At 38.6% G+C, this 20145-nt stretch overlaps 1 protein-coding gene across 1 annotated transcript; it reads right to left on the bottom strand.

The window, feature by feature from the left end:
• Positions 1-728: 728 nt before the first annotated feature.
• igsf5a (immunoglobulin superfamily, member 5a) lies at positions 729-17853 on the bottom strand. Its single transcript, XM_026182695.1, is given in 11 exon segments — positions 729-1058; positions 3560-3600; positions 3832-3926; positions 4033-4057; positions 4197-4316; positions 7033-7317; positions 9516-9824; positions 11685-11775; positions 14144-14170; positions 14172-14269; positions 17832-17853. Coding segments are annotated over 11 exon segments (1209 nt in total). The 3' UTR covers positions 729-962.
• Positions 17854-20145: the final 2292 nt, after the last annotated feature.

Raw genomic sequence — 20145 nt, 5'->3', positions numbered from 1 at the left:
ACGGGACAGGCAGAAATAAATAAATAAATAAATAAATAAATTTGTATTTGCTCTCATTCAAACATGGTCCAATCTGGCCCAAACTTCCCACATGTGATAAGGCTCCGCCCCTGAAAACATTTCAACTGCCATATTTGACATTGGTGACAGCGCCACCTAGTGGAAACAGGAAATGTCATGTTTAACACTTTGGGATACAGAGTAGAGGTGGGTGACCCGAGCAACCTTAACTAAATTTGTCCAGGAAAAGCCTTAAGAAGTTGGTCTTGGGCTACATTGAAAACTGAGTTTTTGTCAGAGGGTGTGACCCTGGCAAAATGACGAATTTCTATTTTGCACCATGACAAATAAAATTGCTATAACTCAAAGAAATCGTGTACTCATGCAATATCTGAGCAAAGGATACTTTGGTATGGAGGCTGGAACAACAAGGAATTGAACTGCCAAACCTCCAGTTAGTAGATGACTTGCTCCACCTCATGAGCTACAACCACCGCAAACTGCCCGTGCACAGCAGCTGGCTAATAACTTATACATGTGAAACTGCCATGTCATTCTCAAAGTAACCATTTAAAACAGGTTTTAATAATGTTTTTTAAAATAGACAACTCTTCAGAGAACAATTGCTTTACAAGTAAGGAGATGCAAATTAGGGGATTTAGAAGTTTAATCACTTTCATCACTTTTGAATATTTAAATTCACATAATGTTACAATAAAAATGTACACAATTCGTATATATATCGCAGGGTTATATGATTTCTTCTCTACAATAAATTATGGAGGATTTAAAATCTGCATGGCCACCTGAGGCTACAGCCTTCACACTACATCAGTCTTTGGTTTGAGCAGATCCAGTCATTCACATCACCTTTTATCCAGACAAAGCCGAGCACCGTTTAGATGCTGTGCAGGTTTGTTCCCAGGCTCGCAAGCATTCAGAGACGTGTCCTCTGTTTGTCCTCACACAATCGTGGCGTGTCTGTGTTTTATGAAGCCTGGATCCTCAAAATTGTAGAAGGCACCACCTGCTTGTGCACTGTTTGCCACAGTAGATACCTAAAAATCAAAAACAGCAAAATTTAACATTATAAATAATAATAAATCCAAAATTTTCTTTCAACATTTTCATCAACCTATATTCCTGTGTGTTACTTTAAAATCTATACAACACATTAATCATATTCCTCCTCTGAACACGTAATCAGCTTGGAAATACTGCAATGTAACTGTGGTCTTGAATAACATCTTTGTTTATTGGGTGCGTCATTCAAAACTTAAATTAGTTGCATGGTAAAACAGTGACTCATCCATTTGTGCCCTGCCTGCTAAAGTACATGGAAAAATTAACATGTTCATAATTATGGAGAATATATTTTCACGTGGTTGAATGCAGAAGTGAAGCCACATGAATACATTATCATGTTTGCTCATTTACCAGAGCAAAATGATCTGAATTAATCAAAACTGTCTCAGCATTTCCAAAGGCACACAGCATGACTAAGCAAAATTTGGACTGTAATGTACGCCACCTGTGTCAAGTGTTCTGCCCAGTGTTACTCACTGTGGTTTATGTAAAGAATATGGTTCCAAAGATCAGATGGATTCAATACTAGAAAAACTGGTGTTCTATTGTGTGATCCATGAGATGACATTACAGCATGAAACAAAGATTGAACTGTGAAAAAAACGATGCTTCTCTACAGGTTGGCTTTGCCACAGGAAGTAGAGCAGGTCAGCTGATGGTTTGATTCCTGGCTGCTTCAGTCTGAATAGCAAAATGTCAAAGTATCCTCGAGCAAGACACTGAACCCCAAGCGTTCACTGGAGTATGATGACATCATGAAGACAGACTTGAACCACTTAAGCATACAAACTGCTGCTGCTTGACTGGAAAAGCTCTATTTAAGGGAGGCATTATACATTTTATCGCATGATATCTTTTGAAAGTCCAGAGGGAACATCTAAAAAAGTAGGTCAAATATTTAGTTGGACTCAAGGATAAAACGGTTCGGTCGAAGCACAACCATAACTCGAGAATTCACGATGACAAACTTAAAAGGCAATCAGGTTTATTCAAACAAGCATCTAAAATCATGACGTGATGAGAGTTCATATTTTAGGCTGAAGATCCAGACAGAAAATAGACTTCACTATGTGGTGCTGACAGTGAACTGTGAAGCAATGATTGCTGTTTAGCTAGTATTGTGGCTCTACCTAAGGTAACTGCAGTAACTCTGAGTCAGTTAACAAAGAGATCAACATTTTTTGTTTCTCATTAAAATGTCCTGAAGCATTTACAGATAAACTGCTGTTCTCTATAATATCAGTGAAATATCTCAACATCTACTGAATGGATTAGCATAGCAGTGACACATGACCTTGAGTCATCATGTGATCAAAATGAACATTTTCAAGGTAATTCAAGTATTTTTCCCCCACAAAAAAACCTGCAAATTAGCCCGTGTCCTACTTTATATTTACCCTTAAACAAAGGCTACGTTCACACTGCAGGCGAAAGCGCATCAAATCCGATTTTTTTGACCCTATGCGACCCATATCCGATCATGGTCTGACAGTGTGAACGGCACAAATCCGATATTTTCAAATCCGATCTGAGTCACTTTCATATGTGGTACTGAATCCGATACATATCCGATGTTTTAGAAAGCGACTGCTGTTTGAACGGTCAGGTCGCATTAAATCCGTCTTTTACGTCACTGGCACGACAGACGCCAATTATCAGCTCCGGGGAAGCGCCCGAGAAGACATCGCGAACGAGCTCTTCCTGGCCATCCAGTGTAGATGTCAGTGAAACTGTTGGGAAGACAACGTTGGAGAAACGTGAACATTTTCTTTGTACTGTATAATCTGCAGATTCTGGCAGAAATCTGCAGCTATCCTTTGAAGCACCGCTCCTCTAAAACAGCAATAAGGATCATTATTAGGTTATTTACATTATTATGTAAATAACAAAATAACTTAAAGCAAAAATTGGGAAACATGAAGTCCGAAGTCTTTATATTAAGGCCATCAGTCAAACAATACTGTTTGCTCTGGGTCTAAACAGAGCGTGTCGTGTGTGACGTCTACTTTTGTGCATGCGGGCCGCTTTGAGCGTTCACACTAGAGCGCGTTTGCTGTCGCATTTTATTTGTAGTGTGAACGAGCAGACAAAAAAATCGGATTTGATCAAAAAATCGGAATTGAGCATCAAGACCTGCAGTGTGAACGTAGCCAAATAGTAGTTTGCTAATATGCTACAGCTTTACTGGGCTGCTAGCACGGAAGACATAGACGAGAACTGTAACACATCTTTGCTCTTCGCTTCCACCAAAGTCACCAGTACAGTGCAGCTGTAAGAAAAGGAGTTGTAAGAAAGTCACAAACCCAACAAAACTGCTTTCTATTGTCCAATAACAGTCCTGTGATTGATTGGTGAGCTGTCTGCCTGACGGCCTATTAACCCATCCCAATGTCAGCTTGGACAGGCTGATATGCTAGCATGTTTACTGCTGCATAAAACCCAGACCAGGATCTAAATTACTGGAGCTATTTACCTGGAATAAGCCATTGTCAGTGATTTCACTGGTAGGAACACCTGCGAAGAGAGAAGCAAAACAGGAAAAGAAGGATGGATCAGCAACTATGCAAAAAAATGTAAAGATTCAAAGTGTATCAGATGGTTTTGGATAATTGGATTACCTCTAAGATTGTTCAGAGATTTCCACCAAAGAGCAAAGTACAAGAACAAGTACCCTTTTATCTGTTAGATACTGGTACAGTACACGAGTAACTTCTTAAAGGCTTGTGTGTTTGTGTTCAGTCTTACTTGTCTGACCCTCCGGCACATATGCTGTGTTCACTTGTCCCTCTTTGTTTCTGGGTCCATGCACACCACTTAACTGGCTCTGTGTCCTCACTCTCCTACAGCACACAAATATGAACATCAGTCAGTTTTACTGTATGCTGAAAAAGGTTTATTAGCTAATAAATAAATTAAATGGCAGAATAATTTAAAATCGGCTTTTACCTCATTTCATCCTGATAGTTTGTTTCTAAAAACAGATTCACAAATACTTGTAGTTAACAAATGAAACAGTGACTTCTGTATTTGTGCTCATCATCTGTTAGTATAACATTTGTGATTGTGGGGACACAGAATCTACGTAGTTAATGACATAATGAGACCCTTACGTTTTTCTTTCCTGCGTTTGTAGCAGAACCAAATTCCAATGATGAGCAAAACCAGCAGAGCAAGACTTCCAAAGGACACAACCACAGCTATCAACACAGTCCAATTAGGCGGCTTGGGAGCTTTTGCAGAAGAAAGATCAGAAGTAAGAGAAAGTGATTCAAAGATTTAAAGCTGTTGTTATCACACTAAACTGTTCAATAAAAGCACCTAAAACGGAGGGAAAGGAATACATTTCTGCTTATTTAAAACTCAGTGTCCAAACTAATCCCTATGTATCTCATACTGTGCCTAGGTTCAATTCAATTCAATTCAGTTGTATTTATACAGCACCAAATCACAACAACAGTCGCCTCAAGGTGCTTTGTATGTAAGGTAGACCCTACAATAACACATACAGAGAAAACCCCAACAATCATATGACCCCCCATGAGCAAGCACACACCTATACACAGACACACACACACACATACACACACACTTCTTTTATGCTTTACACATTAAACTGCTTCATCTGATTGGTTATCGCTCACAAAACAAAAATATTTGAACAGAGACTGACATCCTGGCCACAGCACGACTGTGGTTCTCTTGACAAATGAGAACTGATGACAACCTTTGTGGTCTTTTCCTCTTCTCTGGGAGAGGCAAAAGTGTGGCGTGTTAAATTACATATTTAATTCTGCAGAACAGAATGTGAATGTCTAAAGCTTGCGTTAACTGGATACTTTTTCTGAGGCATCTAACAAAAAACCTAAAAGGTGTGGGAACTAGATGAGTATAATACCAACTCAAGAATTAGTCCTGTGGCACTGCATAATGACAGTGGACATGACCATATTAGGTATATCTCTTCTTACTGACATCATACAGAGACAAGATTCAAAAAACCTAAGATTGGGCATTCAGAACAGTCCGTAGCTGTTATTCTACTCTATTTATTTGAAGCAGGACGCTTTACTTCCTGGTAGAAATGTCACTTCTCCCTCTTTGCATATTAGAGCATAGAATCCATGTGATATCTGTGTCCTCTTGGCTGGCTCCAAACATTCAGGGCTATTGGTGTTAGGGTAATTACTCTACGTTATAAGTTGAATATTTCTTTTATTTGGTTTTTTCTATTTATTTTATTTTATTTTTTATCAGATCTGATAAATTATATATTTATGTCTATCTGTGGATTTTCACTTATTCATAAGATCTGAGCATACAGTAGAAGGATTCTGTTATACTGGCTAAGGCAAACAGTAATATATCATCATTCATGCTGTCGTGCTTTGTCAGGGTCATTCATTAAAGGAAGACCCTGCCGATTACTTCTAACACTGAAATCATTGTTAGGACCTTCATGTCCGAAGAAGTTTATGCACTTTTAGAGAATCTATCAGGCATAAATAAGCAAAGTGGAAAAAAAATCTCTCGCATTAATTGGAGAGAGTATATGTCTTATAATCCCATGTGAGATTTGCCTTCACACGGAAAAAAACGTGAAAATATAATTATCTCCTTATATGATTATAATATATCGGTGTAGGGTGTAATATGTTACAAAGTAATACATGCCTGTAATCACTTTATATTTTTCAGTAACATAGTAATGTGACATGTTACTAACATTCATTAGTTATCTGCATGCCGGGTGGATAGAAAGGAAAAAGAATCCAACAATAACATTTTTCTTCCTGCGCACTCTTGCAGCAGTCAGTGGATTTCAGGAGAAGGAAAATGGTTAGAGCTTTGACGCAAGCTTTTTGCTTGCTTAACAGGACACGAGCATCGTGGTAAACCAAACTGCATCCGGGAGAGAAACACATGTATTATCCTGCTAACAGAACTTTGGCGCTTTGAACTTTTGTCTCATCTGCACATAAAGCTCGCTAACACTAAGCTAGCTGCCTGTTCGTATTTCTAAAGCAGGATGACTGTGGCGATCACTTTGAAGTCTCTTAGGCTGGTTTTCATCTTTGTTTTATTGTTTTGTGTTCATACGTAAGAACTGAAAGAAAGATTGTTTTCATTAGGTTACACATGTGTATTGGTGTGCAGACAACAAGACAGTATAATTCAAGTAATTTTATTAAGTAATGACAAAGTAATGTAACAAGTAGTGTAACAAATTACTTTCTCCAGCGAGTAATAAAGTAACATACTGCATTACTTTTGAAGAAAACAGTAAGTAATGTAATACATTACTTTTTGTGAGTACCCTAATACATGGACAGTTTCCAGCTATACCACTGCCTCACATTGTGTCCATGACTGTCCAGACTTGACCTATGATAAAATTCTATTACATCATATTTACATTACCTGGTTAGACCTTTATTTTAGATTTGGTTTTAATTAGAAAAGTTTCAGTCATGCAAGTATGTTGTACAGTGTGTTTTGGAAGGTGACAGTTTATTGCTCTCTTGCTTTTAAACCCCTGAACCAAAATCGTCTGAAGTTCACCACGAGGGCACGTACATCTAACTCTTTTCTAAAAGTGTGATTTAAAACAGCTTTTAGATTTAAAAAGGGCAACATTTTGTTTTAGGTTTAGCAAAAAATAGTGCAGCATACCAAAGGTTTAATGAAAAATACTAACATCTTTGTTTTACACAGGGATCGCTTTGCACATAAAATGACAGTTTTCTGCTTGTCTGCACTCTGTGGTCAGACTGGCAGCATTGCAAAGGTAGTTGGAATTAAAGTGTAAAGTAGTGGCAGTAACACAAATAGAGGAAATGACTCAAAAACAGATCCTCTTGTTTCTGAAGGTAGCAGAAGTCACGGCTTGTAACTTCTTTGTTAAACATTTTCAACTTTATACACAAAAAGTAAGTAAGAGTTTCTTACCAACTACTAAGAAGAGAGACGTTGATTGCGGAGATGTCAGTGCTGGGATGCTCACCAAACATTTGACTGTCGTGTCTCTGACTGCCTGGAAGGTTAGTACACTGGTGGAGTTAAAGAAATCCCCATTATCTGTGAAGTTGTCCAGGGTGCTGTTCATAGCGTTACCATTTAGAGTCCATGTGACTGTAGGTTTGGGGTACCAACCAGCTGCTACACACTGGAACGTTACCTGCTGGTCATACATCACCTTCATGCTCGGTCCTGCGATGCTGATCGTACCGTTCTCTGAGAAAGACAGAGGAGAGTTTAGGTCCAGAAGAAAACCCATTTCTGACCTTATAATCAAAGAGTGGCGACAATGTGCTGTCCACAATAAATTCTTAGCTTCATGATTGGACCTGAAGAATAAACTGAAAAATATAGATGAAAGTTGTTCCCTATATTTAACATTGCCCTTAAAAAACACGAAAAGACCAAAAATCTGCAGTAAAGTCATGTAAGCAGAGATCGACTTCCTCATAACTTCCTCCAGCTGAGATTTAGAGATTCATGTTTAGTATAGAAGCCAATGTAGTAAATTAGTCAAACAACCAATAAACCACTGCCAAATGTTGATCGAGCTTAATTAAATTTTCACTCACTATATCTCTGAGAGTGAGCTATGTTATTTCCTCAAATTATCATTAAGCTGAGTGAAATAAATACTTCATCCTGCTCTAATAAATATACACCACAGAAACAAACCTGTGGCTATAAACAACTGCTGACAAATACACCTTGTACGCATGTGTGGATAATATTTTATAATAACTTCTTATATCTTAATAAGAAATTATTGTTTTCTAACAGCAGGCTTCATTTAACCAGATGTCTGGTCGCTATCTCATAAAAGACCCTCTCCTGGCACTCCTTTGTGTTATGTCGGGGCTTTGATTCTCTGTGTGCTTTATTAAATGCTGAAATGCAGTATTTGCCTGTTGACTTCTTTATTTTTTAAATATGTTACATAAAGGGACTGGGTGGAGGAAACTGTTGCAATGTTAGCGATCAGCAGTAGTCGATCCATGCACTACTCTAGTTCTCCCCTAAATGAGCCTTTGCTCCCTGTAAAACGTGTTCGGACCATTTGCACTTTTACAATTTTACCACGAAACCTGAAATATTAGCTTCTGTGTCAAAGTGACCCAGCTCTCATCTACAGTCTTTGACTACACCCCAAGTAATAGTTTTTAGAATCAGCTCAGAAGCACGACCGGGGGTACGGTCATCGTTTTCTTCAGCATAAGGTTATGCACTGATTTTATCCCCAGAGTTAAACTACCAATGCAAAGTTGGGCAGAACAAAATTTCCAGGGACTCTTTTTAATATGGACACTGGAAATTACCAGGTAACACATGGCCAGATCACCACGTGGGAGAAATAGGCAGGTGTAAAGATCAGCACGTCTTTGACAAGGGCTCGATCATTACAGGGGTGCTCCCATTCAGGAACTTGTATTGTTTCACTGTGAAACTCTCTTTAACCAGAATGTTCACTGCGAGTGTCCCTCGTTAATGTCCCCTTGCAGAAAAGCAATAAGATTCTAATCAACTTCACGAGACAGCTCTCCATCAGTGCTTCACAATCAATGTCCATTAATAGGCAGACCAGGACTCAGATTAACAACATATTTTACTCCGTACTGCTGTCTGTGTAAAAGCTTGGCTTCAGGCTGATTATCTGGAAAACTGCTAGATTCAACATCTGAGCTGAACACATGTCAGGGCTGAGCTCACATACAACTGAACTGCTGACACTTTTACAACCTTTCTAAATCTTTCTAAGCCTGCAACAAATTTATTGTACAGGGTTTTGTTTTTTGTTTTGGGGGAACACCTAAGGAATTATTTCAGTCACTGTTGCCACGGTTTCATTAGGTTTACACTTTGTTAAACTGGAAAATATAAAAGACTCGCTCGTTTTTTATAAATCCTGAAGTTCCACAACAATAACCCAGATAATTTATTCATAATTGTCAGCCAGGGTCTAAATAAACTGTTTAACTGGTTCATTTATGAGATCACTGCAACTCTGTGCATGCGTGATGCTAATTTTATCCAACTAGATTTATCAAATTAAAATAAAATAAAACAGGCTGGCCTGTTACCATCTAACATTCTGTCAGCGTCACAGAAATGGTCATTTCAACTTTCATTTTAGCTTTAAAGCTTTTTGTTTCTCTTTCTCATCAGATCTACTTTATGGTTAGACGCTGCTGCCAGAGGCCGTTGAGAAGCCTGAAAATCAGTGCTCACTGCTGTCCTCCAGAGTACACTCCAGTCATTACAACAATGGTGTGAAAATACAAGGAAAAGAAGGTAAAGACCTTGAAGGTAACATCCTCCTCTAGGTTTGACTGACTGCACATTGAGGTTAGAGGTCAACCAATACATGAATTAGGCTTTTAGATTTCAAAACGTCTGATACATGTTTACGAACCCACCTTGTACAGAAAGCTGTGCTGTTTTTTCTCCATATGACCCTTGAACCGCACAGGTGACGGGCCCGATCAGTGAGCGGCTGACATTATGGATGGTAAACTCCACACAACTGCTGTTATCACTGGAGCAGAATCTAGCTGAATACTGCTCTACTTGGAGTATTGTAGTGTTTCTATGGACCGTGAGGACCAGAAACTGTCCAACTGTCCAGGCCATGAATTCCCACAATCCGGTCACTCTGGCGATGAACTGGGCATCGGAGCCTTTAAACACTGCTGCAGTCATCGGCTCCAGCTGAAACTGGTCTGACACTGGTAGGTTTAAAAGAGAATAGATGTGAGGATTTGCAACCTTGTGTGGAACATAGAGGTGTTTCTGCACATTTTGTTTGACTAAATGAGCTCCTGTCACTGATGATCATATAAAACATATTTCTTTACTGTGATAATACCTTAATTCTGTGATTTAGAAAATACTTTTGGCCTTACTATATGAAATTTTTTTATTTAATATCATGATCTCAAAGTGTATGTAACATTTACTTAAAAGGGCCACATTCATTCTTAGGTAAGGTTTGAATTTGCTTTAAATACACATTCTTCTTCATGTAATATAATAATAAAATATTGGAGATATTCTTTTGAGATTCTGCTGTGTGTTGACATGATTGCATTACAACATCTCCAAAGATTGCAACCAGTTATATCTCCAATCATATCAAATCCTAAAAATGTTCCACTGAATTTTGATTCAGTGGATTTTAACTTGTTCTAACGTTTGATGTGAAACTGCCTGAAGCTCCTGCATATGCAGGGTTTTAAACTCTACGCTGGCACATAATAGCTGTTTGGATAAATGCATAAATATGCATAAGTATACAAAGTAACTCTGGTATTAACTGACGTTTTAACTACAGTAGACTATTATGAAAGGTGTATAAAGGTGTGGTGTTGGCAAATCACAACATTTTAAACACAAATGCTAAAAAAATACAAGTGAAATATGGAAGTGACATCAATCAGTGAAGAACTTTTCCTTGTCACAGGACAATGGCAATGCATGCTGCAGGCTATACAGGTACATACTGCTTTTTTTTCAATATGGTGCTTGAGAGCTGTTTGCTCAAGGTAAGTAAATATCACAAAGGCCATTGGTTTTGTTGTGTTGGCTTTTGACAAGGCTGAAAGTTAAACACAGCACAAAACAGGACTGATCCTTCAATTGATAAGCATCAAAGCTGACATTGTAAAATATTTTCTCGCTGTTGTTCAAACCTAGAAGGAAGATTTTCCTTGTTAGTCACATTATTAAACAAATGTCTGAGCACGGCTGTTGACATGTTACTGAAATTATAGATTTGATCAGTTTTTCCCCCAAGACTGCATCATAGGTAAAGACTGATCCTTTGTAATAGCGAGAGGTTCAAACATGCTGTGGAAATATAAGTTTCAGAAACATTTGCTACATAGTCACCATAGTTACACAGTACCACAAGCTGGAATCAGACATCAGAGGTTTGTTTTATCTGACAACAAATAAAGCACATCCAGGGATATGTTTGTACTTGTCAGGTCACTCGATTCATTCTTGTGAAGAACGGCAAAGCTGGATCACGTATTTCCCTGCAGATCTCACAGCCCCAGACTGACTCCATGATCTTATGACTACACTGATCAATAAAGCTGATTGTTATTGTTCATTTATTGGCTGTCTTGGAAAAGAATCCTGAAACCGCAATGTGAGTCTAACAATTTGTGGCTCTGAGGTCCACTATGAGCTTAGCATGTAAAAGGATATAAAATTATATGAGGTTTACTCTCTCTACAGTGTGCTTTTAACCAAAGTTCCTAATTCAGCGCAGCGTTCAGTGTCTTTTTCAGTGTGTGGAGTGAAACCATGTGCCTGGTGCGGTTTCTATATGAGAAATGTGGACATGCCTCAAAATCTATCAGCTCTAACTGTGATATCTGAGGTGGAAGCTCTGATCATGTTGTTCTCCTGTGTATTTTCTCTTGAGATTACACTGTCCGTAATTATTTTGTTCTTCACATCAAAGAAAGCTGCTCCATATTTTGAGGTTTCCCCCTCTTGTTGTTATTGGGCAGGTCTGCTACTGACATGCAACAAAAATAAAACTTGGAAGTCATTGACAAAATGAAATGAATACTCACCTCCCATCGTGCAGGGTAATAAACAGATGAAGAAGAGAGAGGCCCAGGAGACAGTCATGGTAGTGCTTATCTCAAAGATGGGGACAGGCGGCTGTAATGAGCAGCAACAAGAACTCAGCAACTCAAAAATGAAAAATGTTCCTGAATGTTTCTAAAATGACTGTTGGACATGCTTAAGCACAAAGTTAAACTTCAAGTAAATAACTCAAAACTACAAATATAACAAAGGACAGCACTCAGGTATCGTCGTCACTGTCTGGGATTATGTTAAACAGTCTTGTTATAAGGTCCACTGCCCTCTCTCCTGGACATACCTCCACAGGTGCTTTCACACTCTTCATCCCCTTCACAGCTGGCCTCACTTCCTCCTTACTCTGCTTCCTCATTCACTAACTGTCCTTCATCCAGCCTCCTCTCTCTTTCATTTTATCATTCATTAGCTCAGTTCCAGCACAATTCTTTGACCTATTAGTACATTTCCACCTCTATCTTTGTTCGCTTTCCTCTATCCAGAGGAAACACTGAATGCCTTCTTGCTAGTTTCCCTCAGCAGTAAAGCTTTAATTTCCCTGTAACCCTTCACTGCCACCCAGAGCTTGTCTCAACTCCTCCCTGAACTCTGAGCAACAGTCTTCTCTTCTTAACTTCCACCCTTTAATAGATCCTTTAATACTGCCTTCACTTGCTTCTTTGTCTTGATGTCCAAACGTATCATAGATGTAGAACACCATGTGATATTGCCCAGCTACATTCTGGCCTGCCACCACACCTTGCCTCCTCCTATCTCTTTAAGTTTGCACTCACTGCATGTGATGTAGTCGTCCTGTGTACACCTTGTTTCCCTCTCATACATCACCCATCCCTCTTCTCAAAGTGTTCCCCACAGTCATTTCCATTCTTTTTCCAAAATCCACCATCTGTCCATCTGCATTTATCTCCTTAACACAGTACCTACCTAACACCTCTGTTCCCCTCCACTACATGTCTATTAAGGTTTGCTTAAATCAAACTTCAATAGACAAAAGATTTTTTGTTTTTATCACTTCATCCAGCTTATTGTACAATTCCTCTCTCTCTAACTGACAATTCAATCTGACCTGTGGGGCATACAAACTGACAACATTCAACAATTCCCAATCCACACAATTTGTAATTAGAAACTTGTGATCCTAAAAATAGTCCCATGATATAATGAGCAAAAGAACTTAAATCTTGTTAAAACATAAGTAAACTGACACAAAAAACTATCTGAAACAGAGAATTTTAAAGCAATGAAAAGTAGAAAACTGAAATTTGAAACATTTAGTTGATTTAAACGTTTGTTGATCCATTGAAGTTTTGTAACTCTTTATTCTCAACAAAATATTTTTAAAAAGAAAAGCAGTCAGACTAAATAGTTCTAATATAATATAATATAATATAATATAATATAATATAATATAATATAATATAATATAATATCAGAGTGGGGAAGGTTACGTTTAAAATGTATTCCACTACAGATTACAGTATACAGAATGGCACTAAATGTAGTTTGTAACATATTCCGTTAAGTTACTCAGTGTGAGTAACGTATTCTGAATACGTTGGATTACTTGATATATTGTCATGATTTTTACAACTATGTAATGTACTATTACTGTGTGATTTATTAATATTACCAAGCTAACATTGTTAGCTGGTGTTAGCTGAGGTGCTGTTAGACTTGATGGATAACATTAACAACCTGCTAGCTGCAAACAATCATGTGCTCCTCTGAAAGCAGTACCAACTAGATGTTTAAATCTTAATATAAATGAGCAACAGTAGGGTGGACATTAGGTAAGGCTGTAGGTTTTGCAGAGATCTCGTATAGAAAACAATTTTTGTATCAGTATTGTGTTTTCTTTCTGTCTGCTTTCAACATGACCCAGGCAGCAACCACAACTAAAACCTGGTGGAGTCCTTCGATGCTGAGAGCAGCTTGCAATGCAAACTGAATTTGCATTGCACGGTCAGATTTCGCCCATCCCTTTCTTTTTTGTATGTGAAGTGGTGACGGAATTTCCAAGTAAGAAATGGATTCCTGCCCGTGCGCTGCTGGCTGCGTTGCGCTGGCTTCGGGTCGCCAACATCAAGCGCTTATAGAGCCTCTTATTGCGTGTTTTGTTTGGGTTTCATGCATTCCGTTAGTTCCCAACACTGAATATAATATAATATAATATAATATAATATAATATAATATAATATAATATAATAGTTCTATTAGCGCTATATCGCTAATTATTATTACTAATTGTCACTTATTTGCTCACGGCAGAGCCAGGCTGTTCTGTAATACGTTTTACACTTGCTGTGAAGTTTTCCACTCTTTGCTGTTTTGATATATAAATGTAAAAATCATCTCAGTTTTGAATCTTTTCATTAATATTTAAAAAAAATCCCCAGAAATAGAAACATCTTCAATTAGATCAACTTACTGTGTGATACTTCCAGTCGTGGGTCGTGGCGGGTGCCGTGGATCAACGCTTCATTTCCTGAAACGGCAGGTGAGCAGCGCTGTGGCTGACTCCACCTGCGACTCTCACAGGGAGCAAAGTTCAAACCTGGTCACTGAAACATGCCCTTATCAGCTTACCTGTCAGTGAGTAATAATGTCCCAAACATCCACTCGGGGTGGATGTGAAGTAAGGCAAGGCAAGGCAAGTTTATTTGTATAGCACAATTCAACAACAAGGTGATTCAAAGTGCTTTACAGAGACATTAGAAACAAGAACAAATAAAAAGCATGATTTAAAATTGAATAAAACAAGCAAATAAACTAACTAACTAATTAGCAAACAAACAAACAAACAACAGTATATAAAATCAAAACAGATAAAATCAGAACAGTAGATAAAATCAGTAGTTAAATGTAAGTTTTGAAATTTAAGCTTAAAGTGTGGATTTGGTGCTTTATTCAAATGCAGCTGAGAACAGGTGAGTCTTCAGCCTGGATTTAAATAAACTGAGTGTTTCAGCTGATCTGAGGCTTTCTGGGAGTTTGTTCCAGATATAAGGAGCATAAAAGCTGAATGCAGCTTCTCCGTGTCTGGTTCTGACTCTGGGAACTGATAAAAGACCGGATCCAGATGACCTGAGGGATCTGGATGGTTCATACTGGGTCAGGAGGTCATTGATGTATTTTGGTCCTAAACCATTCAGAGCTTTATAGGCCAGCATCAGAACTTTAAAGTCTATCCTCTGACGGACAGGCAGCCAGTGTAAAGACCTCAGAGCTGGACTGATGTGGTCCACTTTTTTGGTCTTAGTGAGGACTCGAGCAGCAGAGTTCTGAATGAGCTGTAGTTGTCTGACTGATTTTTTAGGTAGACCTGTAAAGATGCTGTTACAGTAATCAAGCCTACTAAAGATGAATGCATGGACTAGTTTTTCCAGGTCCTGTTGAGACATCAGATCTTTTATCCTTGATATATTCTTGAGGTGATAGTAAGCTGACTTTGTTATTGTCTTAATGTGTTTTTCTAAGTTTAGGTCTGCATCCATCACTACACCCAAATTTCTCGCCTGGTTTGTGGTTTTTAGATGTATAGATTGAAGTTCTCTGGTGACCTGTAATCGTTTTTCTTTGGCACCAAAGACTATTACCTCAGTTTTGTTTTTGTTTAGCTGGAGAAAATTGTGGTACAACCAGTCATTGATTTCCTCAATGCATTTACCAAGAGTCTGTACAGGGCCTCGGTCTCCTGGTGACATTGTGATATATATTTGTGTGTCATCTGCATAGCTGTGATAGTTTATTTTGTTGTTGTTTATAATCTGTGCCAGTGGGAGCATGTAGATGTTAAACAGAAGGGGTCCCAAGATGGAACCTTGGGGAACTCCACATGTGATACTTGTCTGCTCAGATGTGAAGTTACCTATTGATACAAAGTATTTCCTGTTTTCTACGTATGTTTTGAACCAGTTTAGTACAGTTCCTGAAAGACCTGTCCAGTTCTCCAGTCGTTTGAGTAATATGTTGTGGTCAACTGTATCAAATGCTGCACTGAGATCCAGTAAAACTAGGACTGACATTTTTCCACTGTCTGTGTTCAGACATATGTCATTAAACACTTTGGTCAGAGCGGTTTCAGTGCTGTGGTTCTGTCTAAAACCTGACTGGAAGGCATCGTAGCAATTATTCTGTTTTAAGAAGTAACTGAGCTGTTGAGAAACTGCTTTTTCAATGATCTTACTTAAAAACGGGAGATTTGAGATCGGCCTGTAGTCGTTCATTTGTGTCTTGTCAAGATTGTCCTTTTTCAGTATAGGTTTTATTACAGCAGTTTTTAGTGGTTCTGGAAACACACCTGACATAAAGGAAAAGTTGACGATCTGTAACAGGTCTGACTCTAAAGTCTTTGAGACCTTTTTGAAAAAACTTGTTGGCAGGACATCTAAACAGCAGGAGGAGGAGTTCAGTTGACCTAAGATGTCCTCCAGGTCTTTGCTGTTAATAGGGTGAAACTGTTTCATGGTGTTTAAACAGTTTTTTGGTGGACACAGTACATATCCTGGATCTGCTGTTGATGTACCAATTGCTTGTCTAATCTTTTGGATTTTTTCAGTGAAGAATTTGGCAAAGTCATTGCAGGCCATGGTCGAATGAAGTTCAGCTGCCACTGACACAGGAGGGTTTGTTAGCCTGTCAACTGTAGAAAATAAGACCCGAGCATTATGGCTGTTTTTAGTGATGATGTCAGAGAAGTAGGACCTTCTTGCACTCCTCAGTTGTAAATTATAATTGTGAAGTTTCTCTTTATAGATGTCATAATGAACCTGGAGGTTTGTTTTTCTCCATCTGCGCTCAGCTTTCCTACACTCTCTTTTTTCATTTTTCACTAGTGTGGAGTTTCTCCATGGAGACTTTTTCCTTCCAGAGATAACCTTCACCTTAATGGGAGCAATAGTGTCCATTACATTTAACATGTTAGCATTGAAGCTATTGACGAGCTCATTGACTGACCCTCTGGACAGGTCAGGTGTTAATGGGAAGACCTGGTTAAAAATTGCACTACTGTGTTCAGTTATACACTGTTTTGTGATCACTGTTGTTGATATATTTGTGTGGGCTGAGATTTTACTTTCAAAGAAAACACAGTAATGATCAGACAGGCCCACATCAGACACAGTAACCTTTGAAATGCTCAGGCCTTTGGAGATCAGTAGGTCAAGAGTGTGTCCTCTATTATGTGTGGCCTCTGTTACATGCTGAGTCAGCCCAAAGTTGCCCAGAGTGTTACTCAGGTCTTTAGTCCCTTTGTCCTGAGGGTTGTCCACATGAATGTTAAAATCCCCAACAATAATTACACAGTCAAATCAACACAGATCACAGACAGCAGTTCACTGAGGTCATTAAAAAAGTCTGTGCAGTATTTGGGAGGCCTGTAAACATTAAGAAACACAACTTTGGATGGGGCCTTCAGCTGTAAAGCCACATATTCAAAAGACTGAAAACTTCCAGGAGATAGCTGCTTACATTGAAATGATTCATTAAATAAGACAGCAACCCCTCCTCCTCTCCTGCTCACCCTGACCTCACTGATAAAACTGTAGTTAGGAGGGGTCGTCTCGATGAGAACAGCTCCACTGTTACTTTGGTCCAACCAAGTTTCAGTTAAAAACATAAAATCAAGGCTGTGCTCAGTGATTAAATCATTAATTAAAAATGTTTTCCCAGCTAGAGATCTAATGTTTAATAAAGCCAACTTAAGTGTTTTAGAGGTATTACTTGTCCCCTCGTGTTTGGGAGCAGTCTGTGGCACACAAGGTATGTTTACTATGTTTAAAGATCTTTTAGAGTGCAGCTCTCTGTGTTTTGACCAGGCCACATGTCTCCTGTCACCTAAAAGTACAGAAATTTTAAAACCTTCTAGTAAACAGGGTCCCCGCTTCTCCTGGGAAAAGTCATCACTGCCATAATCCTCACAGCCCGGACCCTTCACACATCACGCATCAGACTGCGGAGACAGGGCATGAAGAGGAACTAAGGGGGGCGAGGCTGGGCAATGTGACTTCGATTGCTCTGTTGAGGGTGGGGCTCGATGGCGAACCTTTGGCCGCTCTGGTGGGGGGTTTATGGGGGACAAAAAGGGATAAAAAGTAGATAAGAGTTAACTGATTCACAAACAGAGTCATAAACAGCCATGTTAGTCAGTGTTTATTTAACAAGCATTAAATAAATGTCCTAATGTCACATATATCAATATACTGTAATATACTATAATATAATTGTGTATGCTCACTTTATATCGCTGCAAGCAAAAGGTTTATTTAACACCATCAATTGTTTTGTTATTACTAAAGTTAACCGTCACTGTGGCACAGTGTGGTTTGTGGCTCAGCTACCAGGGAAGGGGTGGAGCAGTTGGTTCAGGCTGTGGTGTCAGAGGAGGCTGACTCAATACACCTGACCTCCATCATCTGATCATGTTTCCCCTTTTGAGTACGTCGCTGGGATCAGAGCAGAGAGTGTGGTGTGGAGCTGGAGGAGAGCAGCTGGAAAGCTGCTGTAGAAACAGATTGCAACTATAACGCTGTGTGCCTGAGTCCTTTATTATCACAGTCACACTCCAGTCAGACCTGCTTATCATAAAACAGAGCAAACACAGATCCAAAGTGACCTTTCAGTCTATGAATATGAATCTCAAAGACATAAATAATCTTTAGTAGACAGTGGAAACTCCGTTAGAAGCAACTAATGTCATGTAGCTCAGTGCAACAATCACAGTTCTTGTTCTACTGCAAGGTTTTCAGAATTAATAATTAGTCATTATGAATTGGGTTAATTCGAAATGAAATATAGTTTGCTCATATTAACTAATTTTTTTAAAAAGACGAAAAGTTTTTCTTGTTGCTAATTAATGCTCAGATTATCCTCTAATAACCTGAGGATACGATTATAGTTGTGCAAACTGGTGTTACCCTTCTTAGTTTCAGAAACTGGCAAAAGGATTAGTTAAGTTAGCAAACATCCCGCTCATTTTGAATTTGATGCCAGGAATACAATTCAAAAAAGTTATGACCAAATCCCAAATAAGTGTAAAGGTGGGAAGCAGCTCTGCCAGCAAACTGCTGCTGCCTTCTCTGAGCCCAGTCTGAGCCCAGACTCTGGGACTTGAACAAAGTTTAAAACTGTCCTGTGGTCTGACCAGTCCAAGTCTGAAATTCTTGAATTCAAAACCAGCATCTGTTACGTATGGAGGGCTTAATGCACATAATTAATGTATTTGAGAAAGTCCTGCTAGTGCTGAACAACATATACAGGTTTTAGAGACTCTTTAACTAATAACTAACCAGGCAGCTCGTTCACTTTCTCCTGACTGTTCTTTCTACACTTCTTTATCATACAAAAAAAAAAATACAAACAAAATCAGTAGTTTTAAAGATAACAGACATTTTATGAAAGTTTGACCTTGTTTGACATTGAAGAAGAGGTCAGAGGTCCAACGTAACGTGATATTTAGAAAGCTCAGAAATCATTGTCTATATGCTTACATGTGGTCAATACAAACAACGGCAGTAAGAAAGAGAGTTTTAGCAGTTTTAGCTCAATCTATTGACCTTGAAGGAGAGGTCAGAGGTCAAATGTAACATGAAATTTTAAATCTTTACACAGTACTTTTATATGTTGACAATTCATGCCACCTAACTATAACAGTTTTATGGCTTTTTGTCCCAGTTTGACCAATAAATCCTTAAGTTGACCTTAAAGACTTGGTCGATAAAAGGCAAGTTTGTAAAGACTTGTTAACCTTACAGCCATAAAAAGCTTTTATCAGAATTAATGTAAGTTTATTTGAGTTATCGTTACAGACAGAATGATATGCATGCATGCAAATGCTACCTCCTTGGAGAAGATAACAATGTAAATGCAAAACAGTGGGAAACCAGAGCTGACAGCTGAAAGTCAACGAGCGAAACAGCTATAGGCAGTTTAGAACTGGACTGCTGGCAAGTTAACAATGCAGGCTTTGTAATATTCCCCAAATTCAGCTTTATGAGTACATTATGAAGGAGGCATGTATTAAACACACTTAATATACACCTCGTAGATACAAACAGTGCCATTTGGCAGCTAATGCTGAATGTTAATATAACTTCTGTTTACTTACATAAAACCTCCACAGGGCACCTTTGAGATGTGGTGCCAAGTTTTCAGGGATTTCAAGAGCCTCATCACACCTCAGGAACTCCACAGAGGAGATATCCACTATCTAAAATTATTTCCTAACCTTACATCTATCATCCTTCCTGGAAAGGTAGTTTGTTAATTCGTTAATACAACAGTGAGTTGATACTAGCTAATACTGGCACAGTTTAATATAATTAACATGCTGAAGACAAGACTTTGATTGGTAATTGATCATGTTACAGTGTTGCTACTTGTACTCGACTGAAAGCACAGGATACTTCTTTCACCTTTCAGTCACTGCAATAA

Source organism: Astatotilapia calliptera, chromosome 10 (genome assembly GCF_900246225.1).
Source record: "Astatotilapia calliptera chromosome 10, fAstCal1.2, whole genome shotgun sequence".
Classification (NCBI taxonomy): domain Eukaryota; kingdom Metazoa; phylum Chordata; class Actinopteri; order Cichliformes; family Cichlidae; genus Astatotilapia; species Astatotilapia calliptera.
The sequence above is the reverse complement of the archived record's forward strand: the minus strand, read 5'-3'. Positions and strand labels throughout refer to the sequence as shown.